Source organism: Oreochromis niloticus, linkage group LG17 (genome assembly GCF_001858045.2).
Source record: "Oreochromis niloticus isolate F11D_XX linkage group LG17, O_niloticus_UMD_NMBU, whole genome shotgun sequence".
In the NCBI taxonomy this organism is placed as follows: domain Eukaryota; kingdom Metazoa; phylum Chordata; class Actinopteri; order Cichliformes; family Cichlidae; genus Oreochromis; species Oreochromis niloticus.
In genome coordinates this window covers 9,532,881-9,559,346 of record NC_031981.2, presented here as the reverse complement: position 1 = coordinate 9,559,346, position 26,466 = coordinate 9,532,881, and the positions used below count along the sequence as shown (strand labels likewise).

The 26,466-nt window shown below is 39.3% G+C and overlaps 1 protein-coding gene across 1 annotated transcript; it reads right to left on the bottom strand.

Moving 5' to 3' along the window:
* Positions 1-1,854: 1,854 nt before the first annotated feature.
* On the bottom strand, positions 1,855-26,466 carry waslb (WASP like actin nucleation promoting factor b). Its single transcript, XM_019346972.2, is given in 15 exon segments — positions 1,855-4,674; positions 5,666-5,774; positions 5,870-6,085; positions 6,088-6,192; positions 6,195-6,311; positions 6,314-6,384; positions 6,387-6,428; positions 7,393-7,546; positions 8,755-8,797; positions 9,707-9,893; positions 15,194-15,217; positions 17,060-17,156; positions 18,084-18,170; positions 18,521-18,655; positions 26,037-26,466. Coding segments are annotated over 15 exon segments (1,554 nt in total). The 5' UTR covers positions 26,142-26,466; the 3' UTR covers positions 1,855-4,612.

Here is a 26,466-nt window from a genome sequence, read left to right as displayed (position 1 = left end):
CATGATTTTCAGGATGTACACTGGGTTTAATGCTCTGCAGAGAATTAAAACCCTTTTCTGAACCACAAAAAATGTTAAGCAGGCATGTTCATGTATCACATATTATGCCAAAGCCACACATAACCCAGAGCTGTTAAGCCTCTGAGTCACAACATTCGGGTTGTTTGACTTATTAACATAGGCAGCTGCTGCTGCTGTTAGAAGAGTACAGTTAACCATTACAATGATGAACTCCATTGATAAAATGTCAGTGGTGTGTCAGGGGTGAGCAACATTTTATTTTTCATAGGGTCAAAAGCTGACACACGTAGTGCCGAATTATGTTAACGTGGTAGATTATTTTACAATAGACTATTTACCATCGCAGAAAGGCTGACTGTTTAAAAGACACTTTTAAACACACTTTTATGTGTTATGTGCCAATTCTGATATCCCCGTGTTGGTTTTGTTCTATACCATCATAACAGTGTCACTCCAGGATCAACTTACCAAGAAATTAGCTAATGGTTTTAGAAGCTATTTCAAGGCTTTTTTTCCCCCTTTTTCCACCAGATCTCAAACTTATGACATCACAAGAACGTGATTGGTCAGTGGCTTTTAATCTTTTAATCTGGCTTTCAATCCTGAACCAACATTATTATGATATAGAAACAACACCAATATGGGGATATCAGATACACCGCATTTAGCTGTGCTGTCACTGTGTACAACAATCTGTGGCTTGATGGATGGGAGTATCACATTTAAACTTTGATAAAGGAATTATATTGGCATAAAGACATTTTTGAGTAATTTATCCAGTTTGTCTCATTAGCCAATCGACTTGCCCAACATCTCTTTTGTTTTTTTTAATAAACTGGCTCAGGGTCATTGGAATATTAGTTACAGTGAAAGTGGCAAGGACATATGTAGGAGTGATTTGCATTCATAAACGTAAATATTCCATATTCAAAGGAAGAAAAATGACATAATACCTTTGAAAGCATTCTCATTAATGCAGACAAAAACTTTACAGAAGTGCTTCTGCTTATATAAAAGCTTTTTCTCTCTTTGTGTGTGCTGGTCTCTGTGGAAGTACTGTATCAAAGTAGGAGCACACTGATGGAAAGTGCCATACCTGCCCTAATCCCTTTCATAAGCTCAGCAGAAGACAGGAAAGATAACAGACCAGCTTACTAAAAATAAATGACCAAAGCACAGAGCTGTTGTGTCATTACAGTTGTCTATAAATAACATGGAAAGGCCAATTATTATTTCCTCAGTCTTTCTTTCTTGTGTTTGTGTCTGTCTTGTGTATATAGCTTCCTTCATTTACTTAGAGTATAATGCATTTTGTTAATCATCAAATGGCTCCAAATACAAAGAAATGCATGCTTAGATTTACAGAGTCCTGTCAAATAAGGTAACACAGCCTCAATGGATTTTACTGGACTACTATTATCTTGTTACCTCACATGAGCTCATTCTGATCACAAGGGGGAAAAAAAAAAGAAGTCTTTTTTATTTTAAGAGTCAACAGCTGAAATTCAGTCAGGACTGCATGAACACACATGTTTTGCCCTATATTTCTACCTGGGTCAGTAAAGGTTGTGATAATCCTCCATCCAGCTGTTTCCAGATCTGTAGGTGATGGGATCTACATTGCTTGCTCACATTACATGCTGGGCTGACATGATTGTGATCTCTTTTCATTTCACCTCTTCATTATATAAAAGGAATGTCACCATGTCTTGTATAACAAAAAAAAATTACCTGTGGTTTTGTACAAAAGGCAAAGATTGGAGGAGACATCCATTGTGACAAGATGTGAAGGTTAATATATATTTAAAAAAAAAGCCCAAATAACAAAATAAGTATATATCAACCTTTTATTGGAGTGTACATTGTAAGAGTCATTATTCATCCAGCCTTTTTGGTAAGACTTGGCATTCACAATGTCTTATTAACCGAGTTACCTACAGAAGCTAACATCAGCAAAAACATGGCATGTTTTTCTCCCAAGAAGTATCTTAGTATTTGACAAAAAAGAAGAAGAAGAAAAAAAAAAGAGGTCAGTTAGAAAATCAAACAAGTGGCAATTTGTCTCTCAAAGACATAATTTGAAGGAAATATTTTTTTCTTAAATAGCAAACAGAAGAAAAGAAATTATAGTTTGAAGAGCTTTAAATGTTTTCAATCACAGTATTTTTTAAGAAACTTCACGCACTGCAAGTGTTGTATTGGTCTTTTTTTTAAAAAAATTATTATTATTATTATCATCCAGAAACGTATTAGCAAAATTACCCAGACTGGAATGCTAATATCCTTTTCTTTTTTAAGGTTTAGTTACTAAACATGACAACTCATTAGCTTGATGACACAGCAACAGGTTTTAGATTTTTCCTCCTTTCTTGGCGAGCGGTACTACTCACCCTTACTTAGTTCGGTTCACGGTTTTCTCTGCCACGTTTTTTGGTCTGGTATAAACAGCTAGCAAATGGTTAGCTAAAATTTAAAGCCTGAGCAAACAAGCCATTTCCTCCAAAACTGAAACCACACCAATCAGTCTTCATGACGCTTCACTGATTACGTACAGGTTGGAAGTCAGGTTATCTCTATTTTTGAGGCCAAGGGTTTAATGTGTGCTATAAACATATGCTAATGGCTAATGTTAGCCAACAATAACAGAAAACTTTATGATAAATGTTAACATTTTCCATTTATGGCTGCTGTTAGAGCTAATTTTATAATACAGGATTTACCAATAACTGTCATTTGTGTCCAATGCTCACTAGAAGAAGTGTTTTGCCGTCAGGGTTACTTCTTTATTTTCCATTTTCTGTCATAATTTTGTTTAGCTTTTAAAACCATTTTCTGCCAATGCAAAAAAAAAAAAAAAACCTTGAAATTTTAAGATATATTTAAATCAAAATTTTGACAGACCCAACTTGAAACTTAGAGTTACAAAGTTGAAATTTTAACATACTCAAACTGTAATTAAGACCTACATTTGTAGGAAATAAGCGAGCTATTCCATACATTCAGGAAAAGATGGTTTGTGCTGACGTATACCTTTGACCATATCTTGCAGAACCTTTCAGACAGAAAGCACTAAAGGAAAACTTATCAACTGCTGTTTAGCAAAAGTTACGTTATACAATATCACTTTAGAGACAAACGGGTTAGAAGGAATTTGCACAACCGTGGAAATTACAGTTCTCTAACAATTAAGCAGACTTTTAACTAGTTGTGACTGAAGTATTTTGTCCTATTTAACATTAAAGAAAACTGTTAAACTTAACCGTTTTCCTTTTTTAGTTCAGATCAAATGACAGCTTGAATCTTTAGTCTTTGTAGAGAACTGTTAACCACCGAGTTCTTTATGGAAGTGATTCCTATGGTACACCTCATGATTTACAATTAGCTAAAATAATGATACTTGTTAGAAGAATGCCATGAATGCATTTCTTCCTATAGCAGGAAGTACATGTTAGCCCTGGTGTTTCTGCACAGTAACTTTGCATATGGACCCATGATAAGCATCAGGTATGAAAACTAAAATGTCTTTATTCCACAAGTTTTACATGATGAATGACCTGATTTCAACAAACAGGCATTTATTAATACTCTGCTTGCTATTGTAAAAAACAGAAAACAGATTCAGCTGAATCTTTAGTGTGTCGATGACAAAAAAAACCCACCCAAAAAACCCTAAAAATCACAACAGATAGCCTGCCATAACACTGTAGGCTACCTCCATTCATGTACTCTATGTAGTGTTGTGTGTTTAAAAACAAATGAAATAAAAAAGCTTCATGTTCAGGTGTATTTCTGTCTCATTACCTAAAGCGTATGTAATTTCCATAATGAAGCAGACCTGAAAAATGTCCTGTATTCATGCAGCGAGTCTCCTCTTTTTAATCTGTGCAAAAATATAACAAGACTCAAACTCTGGAGAAAATTTACAGTCCACAACAAATGAAGCTAAATATTCCAAAAATCCTCTTTGTTTTAAGAAAATATGAGTGCTAAACTAGGATCATTTGAATACGTAAAAATAAACTACAGAGCAGTAGGGTATGAAAATAGTTAATTCTTTTCCCTCCTAATGAACAACGATGATACGACTAATCAAAAGATCTGTGGTGACCTGTTTTGTAAGCCACCACCCCAAAACTACATTTAACTCTGAAGTTTGAAAGACAAATTGATATAAAATTGCACGTTAAACTGAGGACTGGGAACGTGTGCTATGGGAGGCAGCAGATATGAAAGATGCCTGAGTGACAGATGAGGGAGTGATGTGAACGGGGGGACACTTAAAATGAGAGATGAGACATATTGCTATCAAGAGACAGATCCAGCCAATAAGGCGTAAAGGGAGAAGATGAAGGGCCGACGACCGAAGATGACAATGACAAACATTTACAGATTAAATGAGGTATTGCACAGATTAATAAAAAGGCATGAAGGCAACAAAAAATATACAGCAAATCAATAGAACATTTACATTAATAATTTTGAAATTAACGATTTCTTTTTCCAAATACAATTTTAGTGTTGTGATCATTCGGTTTGGGAATTGAGGAGGGGGGGTTTGGGAAGGGGAGAAAAACAAAAAAAAACAAAAACACTAGTCATCCCACTCATCCTCCTCCTCAAAGTCTTCATCATCTTCATCATCATCATCCTCATCTGTAGAAAGAAAAATCATGTTATCTAGGCTGAAAGAGATGAAAAGTGCTTAATGCAGGCAATAAAACAGCAATATTTATACAGAGGGTAAGTATGGTGCATTATACTGTTGTTCAAAATTCTCTTTGAGGGTGACCTTCAAGTGTGTGTGTTTTTTTGTTTTTTTTCAAATGAGAAAGTGAAAACTAAAAAAACCCCCGAGGAAGTTCGACAGACGAGGAAGTGGTTCCACAATTTGGTTGTACGTGTACAATGACAATAAAGGGCTACTCTGTTCCATTCTATTCTTTAAATGTCATCAGATTTAGAGTAAATGACGTTCAAATGACTGTAGTTGGTGTAAACTTAGTGGTGCTGACAAGCTTTTTTTCCTTGTTGTAATTCAGTTTATAAAACAGTTTGATGACTGCGTAGCACAAGAATAGCTTAAAAAGAAAAAAGTTGTTTCATTACTTTGCATCGACTACATGTCAACCCGTTTTCGATATATGGAGCTGAATTTGTGTGAATGCCAACTAAAAGTGGAAAAACACCAAGAGACTCAAGGCTGCCTTGTTCCATGTAAAACAGCCAATGAAATATATCTGATAAAGATCACTTCCATTCCTTTTTTGCAGGGTGATTTACATCAGTACTTATTATAGGCTGCTAACAGTGTGTCAGGTAAGCTTGAATTTAAATGCTTTACTAATAAAATCATGTTCAATACGGGTGGAAAACTTGACCTCTGACCTTCTGGTCAAGGCCACTGAGATAGAAACTCATCTGAGAGTTCTCTATCTATGGTATCAGTTTGACAATCCTACATTGCCTCATAGTCGAGTCATCGCATTCACAAATGCCGGGGTCATACCCCATCGGCATTTAATGGCTGAGAGGTAAAAATTGTTAGTCAACAGGAAACCAAGATAGTCCTAATTTTAACTACAGATATAATATATGTTGTAGCGATAGGTGAGTAGGTGATAAAGACTGATATATTTGAAGGTACCTGAAGAGTGAATAGCCCTTTTCCTTTTCTCCATCACCTCCATGAGGGCCCCAACAATGCCTGATGATGGGGCTGGTGTGGCAGGTGCTGAGTCATTATTATCGTCCCTCTGTAAAGACAATACATAAACGTGGTGGTTAAAGCACGTAAAGAAAGCACAGCGGATGGAGAGATGCTGTGTGGGACGGATGGATGACTACTCACAGTTTTAAGTTGGATTCCTTGTCGGATTTGGTCCAGAAGCGCGTCTCTGCCCACGTTGGATGCTGGCCTCTCTTTCTGCTCCACCTTTTTGAGCTGGGTTCCATCTCTGATCTGACTCAGTAGCGCCGACTTGTTTCCGGATGCCGGCAGGCTGCTGTCCCCTCCGTTAGCTTCTGTGGCGAGCGGAGGAGCTGGGGGTGGAGGGCCAGGAGGGGTGGAGGGCCAGGAGGAGGTGGGGGTGGAGGAGGAGGAGGAGGAGGTGCGCCAGTGCCGGATGAGGGGGGAGGTGGGGGTGGTGGGGAGGTGCGGCGGGAAGGGATGCATGGGCCGGTGGAGGGGGAGGCGGGAGTGGGCCGCGGCTGGGAGGAGGCGGCGGTGGAGCAGACATGCCTGGCCGTGATGGAGGGGGAGGCGGGGGTGCAGAGACGGGAACTCTGGACGGGGAGGAGGTGGAGGGGCACCTCGTCCCCGTTGGGGAGGTGGTGGTGGGGGAGGGGCGGAACCGTGATGTGGGGTGGGGGAGGAGGGCCGCCTCTGGATGGAGGTGGAGGTGGAGGTGCTGAAGAAAAGGAGAAGAAAAAAGTTGAAATTAAAGCAGAAACTTGTGATTGAATCATTTGTAGTTCACACTGTATCCCCTACAGTTCTTTTTTCCTTTTTATTCTCTACATATAATTTTAATGAAGGGCAGAGGAAAATCTGGACAATTCCTAAAGATTTTAAGGAATCTCAGTCAAAAAGTGCTCATCAGGTCCTCTTGCGCAAAGCCATGCAATTACAGAGTTGAGTGAAGGGGCAGCCTTCTTGCAAATAACGGGTGGGGGGTTTTTTGTTCACAAAATCTGTATTGAGAAAAAAAATGTCCACAAACTTTCATAGAAAGATGTTAATACACCCAAACTGGACTTCATATCCACATTCCAAGAATGTGAACACCATTTAAAAACATGCTTTCCAAAGCTCAAAAAGCTAGTTTGGCTCTGCTTCACTGACGACTAAAGCCTGGTTAAACAAACGTAAATCCACGTGCAAAGTGTTTAAAACATGACGGGCCAAACATTTACAAGTGTGGCTGAAGTTCATGTGAGAGGTTAGATAGAAAGTATTTAAAGTAGTGTCATTGCAGGACAATGTTTCCGTGAAACAAAGGAAACCCGTCTAACGTGACAAACAGCTGGTATGTCTCCAGAGAGTCGACAGCACATCCAACTCGAGAACAATCAGGTGCAAAACAGCAAACATCTTACTAAAAAGACTGAAGACCTGAAACAGCTTGGATTCATAGTTTGACTCTACATGCACAGTCACAGCAGGTCATGCATAGAAACCTACCACTCCACCTGGGCGGACCTGGGGATAAAACCACCACACTAGTTAGATTGTCAACCCATTAAACACATTTTCAGAGGGTCAGTGTCCTGCACAAACACGCACATACATCAAATTTAACAGTATAATTAAATTCCTATTTCTTATATCAAGATACGAAAACTCGGGCTACATATTTGTTTCTGTGGCCGTACCTTGTTTCCGCAGCTCATCTTTGACAGCATCTACACCTCCGTTCTTCTCGATGAAATCATAGATGACCTTAGAGGTCTCTTTATCCTTTAGCTGAGCCTCAGAAATGCCACACATATCAAACAGGTTTTTCAGCTCTGGGTCCAAGTTATTCAGCTGAAGAATAAACAGAGATTTAAACATGACATTTAGCCTCTGCACCTAGACTTTAGGTTCAGGTTGTCCCACAGGTAATCAGATTATGTGCAGCTGCAAATGTACAAACAGGAATTTCAGACAAACATCAACCAGAAAAACACATTTATCGGTCACGGAAATAAGAATATAAGGAAATATTTCAAGAAAATATCAAAGAATATTTTGAAGTTTTAGGAGATGCACTCTGAGCTAAATCAAAAGCTGAATGTGAGGAGTAACTTTCTGTATGTCATTTTGTTTTGTGGAGACATTTCTAAATAAAAAGCTGAAATAAGAGTGGGCTCAAAAAAAGACCAGAATATCAGCCCCTATGGTGCCACCTGGTGGTTTCAGTTCTGAGCTACCAAAGGTCTGCGTAGGGACTTGTTACAGGAGTAGTGGAATCTGAAAGCAGAAAATGCTCTGCTTCAAGTTGAGATCAAGTTGCAAGAGATGAAGACCTCAATATGACCTCATATTTATATATATGCATTAAATCTGGCTTTCTAATAATATGACAGGTTTGACAAGCTGATTCAAGCAGACTATTAAAAAAGAAAAAAAAAGACCTAGGATTTACCCTTTAAAGGGAAGTTCTTTACTTTGACTTTACTAAAAGTACCTGAAGAACAGATTATAAAATATATCCCTTACCCTTCTATGAATCCTCCAATTTGTGCCTAGGCTTTAAAAGCCTGCGGATTTAAGAGGTGAGCAGGTTTTGTTTGACTGACGTCACTCGTTAAAAAAAAAATCTCCTTGAAAGCATTAACTTATGAAACCAAAATCATCTGAAATTCATTTTTTCATTTACAGGCAGACCAAGTCTCTTTGACCTGTATAATCTCATAGCTATCATCCAGAGTCCAACACAGTTACTGATGAAGCTTTTTGGGAACAAGTCCATGGATTATGCAGATGCGGGTTGATTCCCTCAATCACCAAAAAGAAAAAAAAAGAAAAAAAAAATCTCCTTGTGTAACGCTCCCGATGGCTCAGCCACACAGCTCAGATTAATATTTGGGAGCCAGTATTAAAATTTAAACTATCTGTCAAGAAGAGGGATGCCTGCCTAACATATGGATGAGCTATGAGCCACAAATGTCTAGAGGTCACATAGCTGACATGTGCAGACACACACAACAAGCATGTACATATTAGTGTTAGGTTCTGTGGATGCTGCTTACATCAAAGCCTGTGTTTGGATCCCATCCTACATGTCCAATGTGCCTGTGAAAAAAGGAGAGGAGAGAGCATGTGAGACATGATGTGTTCAGGAAGGGGGCAGAATACATATACAGTACATGATGTTTCCTATATTTAAATAAAAAGCAGACACATAAAGATCCATTAGCTGTTAACTGCAAAGCCAATCTGTGTTTGTCAGGTAAAAGCAAAGATATTTGTGTTTATTTATTCTGTAGGATGGCACTAAATGGATTAGTACTGCCACCCCCTCACCTCTTCTTCAGATGCAGAAGTTCATCAGTGCAAATGTGTCAAACTTTTATATCAAATTTTAAGACATCTGAAGTCACAGCATAGCTTTAAATGCTACTTTTGACTTTCTCAGAGGACTACCTTCAATGTTAGCGCTGCTTAAAATTCATTTAATTATTCCTGCTATGCGTTTTAAAAACCACATTATAAAATACAACATGTGTAATTTCTCCAAGTGCTGCATAAATAACTAAATGTATTATTTATAAGGCTAATTGGGTGATTGACTAATGGCTATTAATATTTTGGAAATGAAGTAATAGTGCAGCAGTCCATGCTGGCTGTGACGTGGGATTATTAGGCTTTGTAAAGAGCAAATTGTCAAAGCGGGAACCAGGATTACAGCTGACCTTTTAAGCTTTTTGTGCTGCTGTAGTGCCACCTAGTGCTGTCAAACTCAAAAATTTAATTTATGCATGACAGTCTAATTTGTTGCACTTATGTGAACTCCAGGCATTTGTGTAGGAAAAGTATGGCACTTCATATCTTATATGAAATTCATGGTAAGTGGTGAAAACACGACCTACAAAAAAATACAATACTGGAAAAAGCACAAAGTCCAGGGAAAACAGTTTACCAAGGAGACCAAAGGTCAGCGTTTACCTCTGACCTTAAACAAACAACCCTGGGCTGACTCACTGGAAGTTGCTCGGTGTGCCGATGTCTGCCTTTGTCAACTTCTTCTTCTTCCCCCCTTTGACTTTTTTCTCCCTCTTGGGAAAGGAAGAGTGCACAATGTTGTTCATCTGAGAATTGTTGTGATAACGCTGAACACTGTTGATCTCTGGGTTTTTGATATCGACAGTCGCCATGGGCAATGCGGGTCCTGGAAAATGAAGAAGGCAGTACTAAAGTTACAGCTCATATAAAACCACAAAGGATTTTCCTCCTACATCTAAAGAAGTGTCTTTAAACGCCCAAAGCATAAACTGTCTTCATATTAAAATGCCATAAAAGTGTTTAACAAGACATAAAACATGACCTGTGACCCTGGCTCTATATAGAAATAAGTGTTTGTGCTTTTACTTGGGTAAATCATCCTTTAATGACTATTACAGACTGTGTGGAGATCTGCACATGTTATTTAAATCTGTTGGTGAGAAAATAATGTCACAATATTCAGTATATGATAAATAATAGCATTTTTCATACTTCCCTGGGGTATTTAAACGAAATAATCACATTAGTTAAGACAGAGAGATGAAGCTAAACATCATTAAGACTAAAGACTTTGTACATTTTTTTCTAAAACGTGTTCAAAAACTTGTTCTCTTCAGTTTTGGTCCTCATCAATTGTCTAGACAATGGGTCTCAAACACAAGGCCCGGGGGCCAGAATAGGCCTGGGGAAGACCCCAATCTGGCCCATTGACTTTGGAAAATGTGAAGGAGCACATAAATTCTAGACTTTTAACTGTACTTTCACAAGTGTTACACCTTTTCCTGCTAATAAAGACATCCCTAATAGCAATTCACACTACACTGAAATAATTAAAAAACTGAGACATACTGTTCTTTTTTCATACAGTAAGATATCTCATTGATTAAATGTGTAGCTAATTCTCTGTACACTCACAGAAAGAGTTTGAGAAAGAGAAAGTTTCACTGCTTCCGCCAACATAAGATTAAAGTGGCCTGTGTTTGACCTGCGATGTAAAATGAGTTTGACATCCTTGGTCTGGACAGTTAATAGATTTGCTCTTATTATGGATTACATAACCAGGCAGGTCCAAGTAGAGAAGGCATACACAGAACAGAGAGTGCACTTTATTTGACCACAAACAACGAAGAATGTTTGTTTACATACTAAAGTAATAAACAAGTTCATTTGTTTTTTGTTTTCCAGCTATTAAAATGAAGCAGAATGGACATAGGCAATACTAGATTACCAATATAGTCAATAAGTCACATGGTAATTTTATCTGCAAACCAGCAGTCACACAACAAGCAAGCACTACTACTGTCTTGACCACAGTGGTTCTCAGAATGGGGATTTGGGAACCCAAAGCTAAGAGGTCTGTAAAAACATTTACTGATTAATGCTAATATTGTGCTGTGTAACTGAAAGCTGCAAAAAACTGTTTCCATTACTCTCCCAGGTTAAAGTAGGGACAACACACTCTCTCTGATATGATGACACATCATGCCATCAAATCACTCACTGCTCTTAGGCTGCAATAAACCACTCTTGCTGCTGTGTAGCTTGGACTGTTAATAGCTAACTGACATGGAAAACCATTTGAATCACTCTGGTACAGCTAAGCCCAAGTCAGCTACATCAGTGGTGGACTTTTCAGGGGTTCCTTAGAAATCTCCTCTCCTTTAAAGGATCCTCCACCAAAGAAACCACGACATACAGTCAGGACAATGCAAAATACCTACAATCACTACTCCTAGCCCAGCAGTCAGCATCTCTGATCCCACCGTGCAAAATAACTCCAGCCTTTACAATATAATTGTCCAACTAAGTTTGTACAACTTTCACTTGGCACCTCAAATGAAAGACATACCTCCGACACGCTTGCTACAAGGACTGTTGGGCGTTTTGCTGGGTGAAGGCGATGCGGACCGACTGCGTCGCCTTCTCAGGTTATCCCAAATACACCTGCTGCTTCTTGTATCGCAGGTGGTCACACTGATGTCTACAAGCACTTTGTCCACCAAGTTGCAAGCTCGGTCTTCAGAGCAGATGGAAAGTCGAGCAGTGGGGTCAGAAAGAGATGGGTACAGTTCATCCTGGGGGAGAACCAGGCAATGTAAGGAAGACAGGCAGCTACCTGGGCTCAGCCCTCCACCTCCCATAGTTGCTCCTCTTCCAGAAGCTTCACAATTAAGTTCCTCAGAAGGAGCAGAAAGAAAGGTGGTGCAGAACATCATCGTAGTTGTTGGCTTGGCACGAAAGATAAGGTGGGAGCGAGGTTGGATTTAAAGGCAGCAAAAAGATCTCAGATCTTCTTTCTCAATTCAGAAAAAAAGGGTGCAGAAACGTCTAGTGAACAATACGTCTCAGCTATCAATCAAAGACTATCCACTTGTTGCCTTGTGTCAGATTTGAATCCAGTTCAGAAGGATGTTTCTGCTTCCAAAACGATACAAGAAGATGTGATGGATCCGAGTCTTCATTTACTAAATAGATTTCCTGCATCTGGTGATGATTATATGGTTCCTTCCTCAGCTGAAAAAGCTAACATCCAACAATGCATTTGGAAAGGGGGAAAGAGCTAACACTCTGCCAGCCAGAGGCTAAAGTTTATTCATCCTCTTCGACTCCCTACTGTCAAGATTGTAATGCCCGGATTGGCTGGCTGTGATCATTTCACCACCAGTCTGTCCACTACCTCCTCCCTTTTCCTGCAAAACATATCTAATCCCAGCAAGTTTTTCTGGATTTTGTGCCTCTGTTTTACGTAACCATTAAAACCCATCCATGGCATAATCCCACAATAATCTCTGGGGTTTCTAAAACATGATGAATCGGTGGAGAGAAAGAAAGATGGAGAAGGGCGGGGTGATAGATAAAAACATGAGAGAGAAAACAGACTGATTAAATGAAGAGAGAGGGAGGGCAGATGAGGATAATTGATGAGCAGGCGAGTGCTCAACGGGCAGCAGGAGTAGTGGAGAGGACAGCAAAAACCAGACTAGAGTTAAAGCTAAAGACAGTTAGGGGTGGAGAGGAAATTCCAAAGGGATTTCCTTTGGAAATGGACTAACTTACATATGCAAAACGTACCTTTCCACAAAAAGAGACCATGCACGACAAATCCAAGATATAAATTGGCAGAACCATTTATAGGTGGCTGCTTTACTGGGCACAGGTATATAAAACAAGCTGCCTTTAGAAAACACCAGTTTTTGAATGGTCATTTCCAACTCTGATCTTAAAAAAAGCTGCATAAGAATACCAACTCAGGGTCCCAAATATAAATCCTGAGCTGATTTACATGATGGTTTATGTATACAATCAGAATACCCAAATTCCCAATTCCATTAATCTACCCCCCAAACCAAGCAAGTTAATACCTCTTTATGCTGGCACACAGACAGATATATGGGCCAAATCTTCCTGTCTAAAACTAGTTCATCTCCTGCCACTGCTGTCTCAAACTAGGCTATATGTCTTGTGACACATGTCCAGAACACAAGCGTCCGCACATCCACAAATGTATTCCATCTGTTCACTCAAACCACACTAAGCGGCAGAATGACGCTACACAGAGGGCATGACTCCACTACGGCGCAATGTCATGTCATGTTATGGTTTTACAAAGCTGAAGTCTCTTTAGCTCTACATTCCAACACTGACCAGGATTAAAAATACCAAATCAGACATTTCTTAGAAGTTCTCAAGCCTTCATTCAAAGAAAATATTTATGAAACTTCCTTGAATCGCCTCACAAAATGTTGAGGTTTCTCAGTTTTAAAGCTAATTTAAAGGAGTAAGACAAATAATGGTAAACAGAACATGTAGTTCCTTTGTTGTGTTTTTGATAACACCCAGCAATGTGTTGTGTACTGTGTTGTAGTAAATAATTTATTATTCATTAAAAAACAAAAAAAAAACCCAAAATCGAATCAAAACAAATAACAGACAACCATTCTTTATTTAAAAAAAAAAAAAAAAAAAAAAAAAAGGACACCCCAAAAAACAAAACCGGCAACATCAAAAACCTTGAGATGATTCATGTCAAACACTTCAGGTCTTCTTGAGCTGCTCCTGGAGCTATTTCACAACTAGTTATTCCAGCTATGAGCAGCTTCTCTATTTACTTTGTACTTTACAAAAGGGAGCAGCTCTACACTGGCAAAATGTTCTCAGGATGCATACTGGCCGTTTTGACTGTATATTGTTATCACTGTCATAATACGAGCAGCGAAGCCTCTCAATCTTAAAAGTATTAAGGATTACCAATGGGTTTCAAGGAACTTAGGGGTTTTATAAGGGAGCTTTGGGTTTCTGGAATTTGTGCTTGTTGGGACTTTTGATAAAATTCTAGTGACATTTCAAGTTTTTAGTTTTCAGGTTTGTTTAGTTTTTTTCCGTGTTGTTTTCATTAAGTTAACTGTAGTCTTGCGCTTCTGTACATCCCCTTTTAGAAAGGTCATCTGTTTGGGTAACCAGTGCATGACAAAGGTTTATTGGTTTTGTGTGGGAAGTAATCAACTCTCCCTCATTGTTGCAAGTGTTTGAGAACTAACGTAGCAAAGTATGAATCCAAATATTAGGCATGGTGTCACACATTGCTAAGACAGCATCCCCCTTCGCCTCTTTTTATCACAACAGAATTGGTACCCAGTGAATTCTGGTTCCCAGCTATGAGCTGGGCTAATTAAAGACACTTAGACCAAACTAAAACCAGATATCGCCCAACTATGGTTAGAAGCTACAGATCAGGAAAATGGGAAGCTTGTTGAAAGTTTTGCCCTATGACATATCAACTGGCAGGTCATTCCAGCTGATAGCTTAGGCCTCAGTCACATAGGCCCAGAGACCTGTTGACAACCTTCAATTGCAGTAGTTTGCATGGAAAAATGAATTTTCCATGCAAACTACTGCCCACTCCGATCGTAATCACAAAGAGGTTTTTGGTGCAGCAGCCTATACCTCTTTGTGATCAGTTTTCACCTTGTGACTACCAGCAACCTCCAGTAGCCACTCATCAACTGGTAAGAGAATACACATTTCTCCCAAGCTACCACCAATTGCCAGAGGGTTGCCAATCAGTCTGTAGGCCTTACGTTTTCCTTGTCTGTTTCAGACCAAGTCGCCTCTTTTTGCATTCCTTGTCACCCTGAATTTTAGTAAAATAGACAGACGCTATGCTTAAGTCTTTCTATGTGACATATCGCACAGCTTATGTCTTAGTAAACTCTACAGATGTACGTAGTTTGCATTTAACATTTCATGTAGGTATTATCAGTTAAACTGCAATGTAGCTATGTAGTTTCCTCCACAGTATAAGAGGAAATGAACTATCGTTGAAACCATGAGCTATGCAGAAACCCTGCCAGTATGACACAGTGAGCAGACTGTCACAAATGTTTGCCAACACCATCAGACACAAGTCTGACTCTGGCTTTACACTTCTTTTCTGATCATTTCAGAAAGAAACAGTGGAAAACATACCATTTGCAGGGTCGCGTCTCTTCTCTGTGAACACACAGACAAATTAAGTCATTACACTCCTGTGCTAAGTAGTGGGCTGTGTTAATGTGAAGCGGATGAGTGTGAGCGCGTCAGAGTACAGACGTTAAAAAGAGAAGAGAGCCGATTTGTATTTCAAGTGAAGGATTCGGCGGGATTGTGCGTGTATTGCACTGAATGGAGGGTTATTCAGAAAAAAATAAATTGCCAAGCAGAGTTCAGTTAGTGTGTTTAGAAGGAGTAAATCACACATTCTTACACACACACGCTAGTATCCACACTTAAAACCATCAACAACTCCAGAGGGCTTTACAAGAGATGTTGCATCTCATATTAACACTAATACATTTAGTTTCTAGAAGTTCAAAGGTTGTTAATTAACATGGGACACACACACACACTCTCTCACACACACACACACACACACACACACACACACACACACACACACACACACACACACACACACACACACACACACACACACACACACACACACACACACACACACACACACACACACACACACACAAATATACTAATGGCTTGAGTTTTCCTGAGGTGGAAGATCAAAGAGAGGAAGCCTTGTTGATAAGATTAAGCACCAAATGCAGCGGGCTGAGGGGGAAATACGAAAGAGAACGATCGATTCAAAGGTCAGGAAATGACCCGCAGAACAAGCAGAGTGGAGACAGCTCGGTTTTAATCAAGCACAAGATAATCAAAGTTAAGAACTGAGTGCCAAGTCTGAGAAGGCATCTGGATGGCTGTGGATAAGAATCTCTTCAGTTTCATGTTCATTCTGAGAGTCTGTGTGGATGACTTTGTCTTTAGGTGGAGAGTTTTAGAGTTGTTGGTGCATGAAGAAATGAACTGAAGGAAAAAGAATGCCTGACCCTGTTTTTTTTTTTTTTTTTTTTTTTTTTTAAATCTGGAGCTATTCAAAAGTGTTACTGTAAATACTGAAACAATAGTTTAGGGGTACAATATTTAAAAATTGGTTTCTGAAACCAATCGCCATGTTCAGTAAATTACAAGAAAGCACTGGAAATGCTCTACTCCTGAGAGATGAAGCAGGAATCATTGATTGGTTCTGCACATTTCATTCTGAAACTGCAGTGCCCCCCTTGGGACAGTCAGCATATTTCTTCCCCAAAAGCCTGGGTGCAGCATTATGATGCATTTGTTTTGGTTGAAAAGTCATGTGATGGTATTTGTGTCAAAAGAAACATTTGGAAGAACCATCTGGAAGTACGTGGGGAAAGCCCCTAAAAGCTTTCAATTTCTGTTAACATGTTTGAAAGTTTTTTGGCAGCACCAACTTTAGGAGGTTTCTGTTAAGATGACTCTGAAGATCTGTTTTTTTTTTTTAAATACGACTACGTCACAGTAGGGCAGTATTCTGATCGTACTCTCACTGAACTTGTTACCAACAGCTCTGAAAACTTTATAAGATGAGGAGAAGAGCAGATGATAACAGCAGACAGACCCAGGCAAAAAAAGGGGAAAAAATTAAAAACATAAGGAACAGCTAAATGTGGCCCCAATGCACATCTTCCATCAATTGACTACAACTGATTAAGATTACCCATGTATTGAAATTTAGATGTTTTTTTTGCCCAGTTCTGTCATCCAACAGTTTCAAAAATGACAAGTTTAGAAATGTATTTGATCTTGTGCTCCCGCTTAATGATGAATGGTGATGATTTGGCTTGAAATAAAATCAGACAAACCAGATTGTTGAGCATAAGACAAAACTTTGCTAATCATGTCATTTTTTTCTCCCCCCAGCAAGTTAGATCAGTAGTTAGGACCTAAGGTGAAGCAGTGACAGCAATAAGTGGGTACCGGTTTTCCTCTGTTTTCTCCCCATTAGCTCTCCCGCAGAGTTCCGGAAACGCTTGCACTCTTCTTCACTGGAAAAGTTCAGACCCACTTGGCATGTCTGTGAACACACAAAACAGAAAAGAAATTAAAAAACTGTGATAAATAGAATTTTGGTACTTCTGTATATCTATGGATAGTCTATGGGTTTCCAAACACACTTCCATTATGCATATACTGCAACTGAACAACAGTGCCATAAAGCTTACGGTCTGCTCAAGTCTAATCCACCGTGCTAACCAACAGTTTGTTTGCTCCTTAAATAAGGACGTCTTGTGACATGAAGAGCTTTAGAAGTGACACAAAGCTCAAATTTCTAGTTCTGTCACTTTAATGGTGGAAAAACAGTGTTTTGCCTTTTGGTAAGCACACCTGGAAGTTTGGTCACACATGCTTTCCATGGCAGGTTTCCATCAGAATTTCTGGACTGAATGAAGATTATGATGAAGGAAATATGCTCTGTGGTAAACTTTAACTGATGTAGACATGCTTTCATGAACATTTGAACAAAAAATAAGGAACCAAAACGTAGGCATATGATTTTCAATGCCACTTACTGGTTACAGAAAGTACAACTTGTACCTACTAAGTCCATTAAAATTTGAGACTGCATCGGTGTAATGTTTACTCAGTACACAAAAAACACACACACCTGAACTATCCAAAAAAACAAAACAAAAAACACCCCCCCCCCATTAGTACAGTACTCTGTTAAAGTCTTGAGCCACCCCCCCACTCTGCATCAATAGAGTGATTAGAAACAATACCAATGTACGTATCGCTAAAACCTTATCGATATCCTTTCTTGGTCACACACTGCAGAACAATTGAAATACTGACTTTGCTGTGCAAGACACAATATTTTTCAGCAACACTAACACTTAACACAAAAGAAATTTAAAGGAGGGGTCTAAATATTATCAACTAACCTGAGGTTGAGAAAGATAAGTAAAAGGACAAATGTAACTGCTGAGGGAAAAAAACTTACATCTCCAGCAAATGTGATGAAGTACGGTTTGGGGACACTAATGTTAAAGTTGTTGTACAGTTCCTGTTCATACATCACCTTCCCATCCTGTGGAGAAACAGAAGCACGGCTGAATAAACAATAAATCGATTTGGTAGAATAAGTAAATGAGGGACTTTTATACTACAGATCTTACAGACAGAATTAAATATTTGCTACTGAATTATTTCTAATTAATTGCTTTTCTGTGACAGGCATTCAGCAGTTTCAGCTTTGTGGCTGTAAAACTACAGTAAGAGGCTCTTATGAATACTGGCTGGTGGTAGACAAGTACTAAAATACTGACCAACTAATAAGGCAAGTATAAATGTCAGGTTATGTACAGTTTATTATCACGATAACTCAATAAGAAGCCATCTTTTACACACAGAATTGCCCCTTGCTTCCCATATACCTACCCTGATGTCAAAGACCCTGATGAAGTAGGATCGTTGGGGGTTGTCTTTAACCAAACAGGCCACCCCGCAGCATTTCTTGTTCCAGCTGGAGCTCCTATCTGCTGTGAATACCTGGACCACGCCTGAAGACAATGTCTGGAAAGAAGGACAGAGGGAGGAGGAGAGTGAGGATCGCAAATATCTGTGTTAATGTACTATACAAAGCATGTTTTATACAGCCATGTGCCAGAGATTTACAAGCTGGATCCTAAAGGAATAAAGCAAAATAAGAAATGTATTACAGATAGAGAACGGAAACACCCCACTTGCCTTAAAATAAGTCAAAAAAAGACCCCCAGAGAAGTAGTTTCACTAGTTTTTAATGATATGTACAATATAGATTCGAGGCATAATTACTCCGATTATGTATTATGAATACTGCATGCATTTCAGCATCTCCATAAATTAAATATTCCAAAGAAATTCCAGCTATATTAACGCATAACCAACATACACACCCAAATAAACGGCATAGAAAAAGGCAAAGAAGCCAACATTTGTTTAAGACAAAAAGGTATCATAATATGTGCAAACACACTAAAAACACACCTGTAGTGCACACAGAGACATGATCATAAGGCAAGGTTAGACTCCCGCAGTTTTTACAGGTTGCTGCAGGCGGTTTCTAACACTGAGGGGGTCCACTTTCACAGCCATTAACACATACATGAAAGCAAGCGCATCACGACAGGAAATGCCCGGTGAGCTTCTCATCTAAAGTGAGTTCCAGGAACTACTGCAGGTATTAAGACAACATACGGAGGAGCCCTTAGATTATTCTTTGTAATTTAGTGGGAATGAGAGGTTTTGTTAAAAAAAAACAAAAAGAAAAACCAAACAAACCTCTAAACAAACAAAAAAACCAAAACAGGGCAAATAAATCACCCTTTTCTAATATACAAACATTTGTTGTGGGGGGTTTTTGGGAGGGGGTATTTTTATGGCTTTTGTGGTTTTGTCCATCTCTTCTTTTTTTTTGACAGATCCTCAAAAGTCAGTCACAGTACAAGATCAGTATCATCAGAAAAATTTCTATTCTACATGTAATACCGAAACTAGTAACAACCACACCACAAGGCTCGTCTTTGCAAAAAGTTAAGTACAATAGACATCATGATAATTCTTGGAATATCTGGATGGACACCTCAGTTTCCACTTCCTTCTACCATTGAACTGAAACTAAAAGTTTGATTCTGCAGTCGAAATGCAGATAAATTTACTTCTGCAGATGAAAAAAAGCCCACTGTGCTGGGTTTAACTGCTAAAATAAAACCCAGGGTACTATTGAACATTGGCATTATGGGGGCAATAAACAATTTTGATATCTCTGAAAGAAAAGGCTTCCAGTCAGTGACTCCACACACCACATTCTTCCTACAAGCTGAGTTTAGCTAAACAAATGGCAGTCCTGGCCTTTCAGAGGAACTGCTGCAATACTGGGACAAACTGATTTCATGTTAGGATCTGATACTGATCCCATCCTGGTTTAAAAAAAAAATACAGATATCTGACAATCTATTCAATTCAATTCTATATTGGTCTGTCTTTATCATGTCACGGATCGGGAGCAGTGACTGGGTTAGTAGCAGGAGAGCCAGCACAACACAGAGGAACAATAAAGCATCAACTTAACTGCAATTTGTAACTGAGTGTTGGAGCCTCTCTTTCTTGCTTATTCCCTCTCACTCTGGTCATTCTTAGACACTTTCAAAATCCATTGGAAAACCCACTTTTATTCCTTGGCTTTTAAATGAGAATGAGAGAGTTTGTACTACTTTTATTTGTCTTACTTCTTACTGAAATCTCATTTTATGCTTCTTTTCTTAAATTTTGTCATGCACCAAGAAATACTTGTCAGGAAACTTTTACTGTGCTATTATGGCAACATAATGTGGTGTCAGTTTGATTGAGATCATTTCCTTTCACGTCTCCCATTAGCTCAACTAATAGACTAACAGCAGGGAAAGGTAAGGCTATTGTTACATTCAGTTGCAACAGTATCACAGCAGTATGCAGTACTGTAGTATGACTCAATCTTAGCTGAAATGAGTAAAGTGTAAATTATGAGATGCAACATTAAATTAGGTAAATAAATTCTTAATTTATCATAGCACTTGTTTTGAGCCTGTTGTAATTTGTTTTAGTGATAAATGCCAATTTAGTACAATTGTATTGCTGATTGCATTCATTTGATACAGTTTAACTAAAAAAAATATATAGGAAAGTAAGGATTGAGCCTGAGGTTTCCTTACACATAAAAGATGATTCAGTTTCTTACTCAGAGTGAAGAACACAGCTTATTAAATTAAAACCCCTCTCTAACTGGATACCTCTATCTTAGCTTAGAAGTCGTATTGTTCAAACTGGAAAAAGCTGCATCAGCCCATTCCTGAAGTGGTCATGATAGCCACACTAACTGCATGACTAAAACACAGCATTAAATGAGACAACAGAAAACAGTTTTTTGGCTCGCCTGCAAAAGATATTTTTATCTGCATTTCTGTAATTATTCCATTTCTTAACACTACAATTCTTGGTGGTTTAGATTTTGATCAGAAATAGCCATGATTGAAAGAATCGTTTAAATTCTGTTTTGTAGTGCATTTTCACAGTAACAGGGCCTGTGTGGTATCCAAGGTCTGAGGCTCTATGGATTCATCTTCCCATGGAGAGCTGATTGCTCCTGACAGGGCCAAAGGCTGCAGGAAGTGGGGCTCTGACTATGGCGTCATCAAACCCCGGCCAAAAGGGCCCTACACACCAAACCATTCTCTCATGAATTAATTCCCTCTTCTTCTCTCTTATGCACTTATCCTCAAACACTTAGTTTCTACATGTGTGCTGACCTCACCATGCAATTGCCCAGGCAGCACAAAATCTAATGCAATATAACTATAAACATGGGGTCGATTAAAAGGAAGAAATGAAAGCTAATATAAGCAGGTAATGACAACAAGTAAAAGATCAAGTAACATAGTTCACTATCTGTATTAGTAACACATCACAATTTTGCGTTCCATTTTCAATTCCTCAGGAAGCAATTTATGGTTAAAGAGCACTTCCACCCTTGGTGATTGCAGGTTTCAAAAACAAAAATTTTATAGAAATTTAATAGAAAAATCAGACCACCGCTGAACCAACAGGAAAAGAGAAAGCAGCTGCTTGGTATAATTTCTCAAATGAATGGAGTGACCCTCGGTTTCTGTGTAACGTTTCAGAAGTTGGACATAGACATAGACGTTTTTTCTTTATGGCCATTCTATCAGAACATATAGCTTAGCGGTCTTCTTTTTGCTTTAGACAGCATGTAACAGTCATCAACATTTTACATAGCATGACATATGGCACAAATTATGGGATGTTTGCAACAGAAAAGGGATGGCACTGTTGTGGTAATCCGAGAAAAATTGAATTTCTATGAATTCAATGTCTGCTATTTGTAGCCTCGACAGTGAAAATAACTGCTAGTGATTCAAAACAAGCAGGTAATGAGTTAAATGTATCTCAGCTTTGAGTTGAGAGATTACAACAACTCCCAATGAGAGTTAAGGACACTGACAGGTATACACCAGAATGGTAAATACAACCGGAGCCTAGAATCTGCATTATAGTGACAAACAATCAGCTACGGAACAATAGAAAAAACTGAATTGCTTTATCTGTGGACTCGGCTTTCGGCAAAAATTTAAAGAGGATCCTATAGAGCCTATAGAGGGAACAAACAAGACCAAATATGTAGCTTAAGCAGAAAGTGCAGGCAATGCAGAAAAGATGAGGAAGAACAAGGAGAGGGTTTAGCCCTTTTCAGGCACTGGATGTGTAATATTTCTGCCATTCAGACATATGGCTGCTTTTACACCATTGTTAATTAATGTACCTTACAGTTTTATTTAGAATTTTCCACAACAATAATGTAATAAGTGACAGTATTCAGGCACTATTATGTACTATGAACCAGCTCTGACTGCACTTTAACATGTAATGCCTAAAGTCAGACTTTTTAAAACATTTTTGCTGCTTTGGTAGTCAGCTATATTGATAATTAGAGAGACCATGTCTCAAACAGCTCACAAACTATCCATATTAGTAAGATACCAACAGTGTATCAACTGTAACTGTATGACAGCTCACCTGTCAAAAGTAAATGCGGCGTATTCATTTCAGACTGATCCGCCATCAAAAGTGTGGAGTAATAATTAAGTTGTTTTTGTGCCATGTGTGTAACACGTGTACAACTATTACAAATGGATTCTGCTGCTGTGTGAGTCTGTACTAATGTAGACTAATAAAAACAACAGAAAGACTTCTAAAAACTGCAGGAAGCAACAACACTGAGACTATGCTCCTGTAATTACTTTGTTAAAGCTTTTTCATTCTTGTCATTACTAGATCTTCTTCAAGCTGGTAAAGATATGAATGTAAAGCACAAAAAAACCCAAACAAACAAACAAACAAAAAAAAAAATCAACATGGAGAGGCCTGTGTCCACACCTCAGACCACTAGGTTCATGTTTATCTGTTAAACTTGGGACATTCGACTCTATGTTTAACGGTGAGTAGGGAGAATACAAGAAATACAAAAGACAACCAAGGAAAAGGGAAAGAAAAAGATGACATAAGAGGTAAGGTGAGACTAAAAAGAAGGAAAGAAGAAAAAAAAAAAATCACAAAAGGGGAAAGGTGGAGTGAAAAAGGAGTCACGTTCCCCTTCTCCAGCACAAATCACCAGAGGAGGCCAACCACGGGACTTCCCGTAGGACAGGACTGCTGATCAAGCAGTCTGTGCATGTGCACATGCACGCACACAGCGTGAATTGGACGCCTTCCACCTTTTGCCAAGTCAGTGTTGCTGATGGTAAAACAGCACAAGGAATACCAATGAGTAAAACTAATGAGTGAGACCACTGTGTGGGAACCTATAGGTGTCTCTTTTTCTCAATGCATGATTTTGGAGGATGAAATGTGTTTAATGCACAACGTTATGATTCAGGTGGTTTCACAGTTTTAAACCAGGGATTTCTACAGTTGATAATCCATATGCATGTGCACCACTGCCATTCTTATTTTGCAAGATTAAACCACTTAACACATACGGCATATATTACATTTTAAATGCTTACAGAAGCAGGTAAAATTCATATTTTTAAAAGATGTTATTAGGGAAACAATCTGAGGTAAACTTTTGAGAATTTTCATGCTTTAGATACACCAATATAAAAAGGTCTGTTGCTTTGTAACAAGGAATAGTATACAAACAGGGCTGTTACAGATACAGCTACTCTGGTAGGTAAGAACTGTCTCGCTTAGAAAGATGATGGTGCTGAAAAAAGTTAAACAACAGTTATTGTGATTTTTACATTTTCTGATTAACAATTGTGTTGCATGAGCGCCAACCATTTGGTCAGCCACTACATCACTTGGTGGATATTCTAATTAGATTGAAACACACACAATGTCTGTCTCTTCCAGCCTCCCTCTCCCCCGAGCCTCTCTAACACACACACCACACACACACTTTGTCTCTTCCAAACTCACTCTTCATGAAAAGACGTGTAGAAACACACAAGAGCGTAGGACTGTGAGGAATGTTCCCCAGTGCACGTCTCTGTCACATGCTGTATGACACAACTGCCAGAAAGCCAGATGAAGGCTGTCACTGGGTTTTAAAACTGGTTACATAGTTGTCAGGCACACCTTAGAAACCTGTGTCTAAGGAGGAGGCGGGACATCCAACTGTGTGACCTCATACAGGCTTGATATACTGTGTCATGGGACAGGAAGTATGGCCTTTCCAAAGCAAACATGTGTGCATACGCACACACACAAGCATCTCAAACAGCATGGTTGGTTTAGGGCAGCAAAGAGGAAGACACATTTGTGTGACACTCAAGCACAACACCTTTACTATGCACAATTACAGGAAACAATGATTACTATGAGGAAGTAACCCGGGAACAGATTACATGCAAGTCACTAAGAAAGGGCAGTGGAGAATTTAATATCCCTGTTGTTGACCTCGCCTCCCGTAGAGCGCACAAAAACAGACCACTTGATTGAACTGGAAAACCTGGACTTTAAAACCAGCCTCCTCTGCAACGGTAATCAATAACAGGTGAAGGTGTGCCATTCTTTCATGCTGAAATCACAGGGTAACATTTGCAACATAGTGAGACCAAACGTCTCCACAGCAATACAAAAAAAAGTATAAATCAAACAGTAAAACTGAAACTCAAAACAACCTGTCATCTGCTTAATTTTCAACAATTTTGTTGACCTTATTGAGGAAGTAAACTAAATACTCTTTGCCAAGATTACCCAACTTTGGAGTGTGATAAGTGGTCTAATAGCTTAATTTAACAGATAGCAATATGGGTGTGAGACTATCAAACAGTAACTAAATGTGGGCTGTGGTAAGCCACAGACTCTTTGGAAGGCAAATATCTACTGATCTAAGCCCCCAGTGTCTTTTATGGTCAGCTGATGGCCATTCTGTTGTGTCAGCCCACAAAGAAAAGAGGAATCATAATATCAAAAGAATGAGACATGCAACTTTTTGAAGACATGCAGACATTGCTGTGGAGAAGTGAAGGTGCAGCTGCATATCTGTTACTTGAGATAACACTATGATCTACTGGATGTAGGTCGCTCCAAGACATGGTGCTTAATGAGGACATAAAAATGAATCAGCTGAATGCTAAACATGTTACGTAACATCAGGCTATTTTACAACATTGAGTCGTGACACTGCACTAGTGGTCTTGACTGCAGTCCCACTGGTACATCGGGCTACTCCCACAGATTCTCCTCAGATTTTTTGTGACTGACAAGTCCTGCATTAACAGAGGGCTTCTCGGCTCGTCAGCTTTGTCAAGAGCTCAGCCAAGCCTGCTCGGCACATTCTTTTCGGGGGACACACTTCCCGAAAACAACCCAGGTTCAGCCACGTTATGTAATGCCAGTGCAAAAAAAAGAAAAAAGAAAAATCATTCCTTTGCCCCGTTTTCCGCTGATGGGTTTAACAGCTCCAATACCCCGACTATTAACTCCACTCTGCCAGAGCTAAGCTCGATGCGGTTAGGCTAATGACAGCGGAATTTCAGGATTTCCTGAGTGATTTCAGGTGTGTCCAGCCTTCAAGATAAAAATCATACCGACCCAGGCCGGAGGGTGAAATTAAACTTGTCGTTTCCCAAATGTCACCGTCGCAAACGGGACGTTTGACACAGTCGCTACACCTACTTGCCCTCTCCGGCCGCCTCGACTGTCAAAACAAACATAAGTAAGAAATCCCAAATGTTTCTCAGTCAACACATACCCTAAAATCAAAACAAAAACTGTAGGCCATAAACGCACTGTTACACCTAATAGCTAATCTTCATTTTCCTTCCCGGGACGGGATACACGGTGCAAGTTAGCTGCATTAGCCCTTTTTTTTTCTTAGCCCGCTATCACAGAACAAATTAATGGGAAAACTTACGATGCATTTCCTGCCGAGGTGGTTGAAAAGACATTCATTCTCCTGCGAAGACAGTAATGTCGAGCCGACATTTGTTTGCCGCCGTGGCGGCGGGTGTCCACTCATTATTGGCGATCAGTTTATAAAGTATATACGGACTCTAACTCGTTACGAGATCCAAAAAGATACATAAACAATCCCTCGGTCATCCGTGGCCTGGCTCCGACCCCGCACACCGGTTCACTTTATCCCGGGGGTTGGCAAGACTGCAGAAACAAAAAAAATATGCCGCTCAGGAATGTAGTGCGAGGTCCCCCTCCTCCACAAAATAAGGTCAAAACTGGAGCAACCGAGTGAACACGGAAAACGGCAAAAACTTTCCTGGGAAGTCCGGCCGCCAGAGAGCCCAGCGCCAGTTCCATCCAACATGGCAGTGTTAGGACGAGTCCAC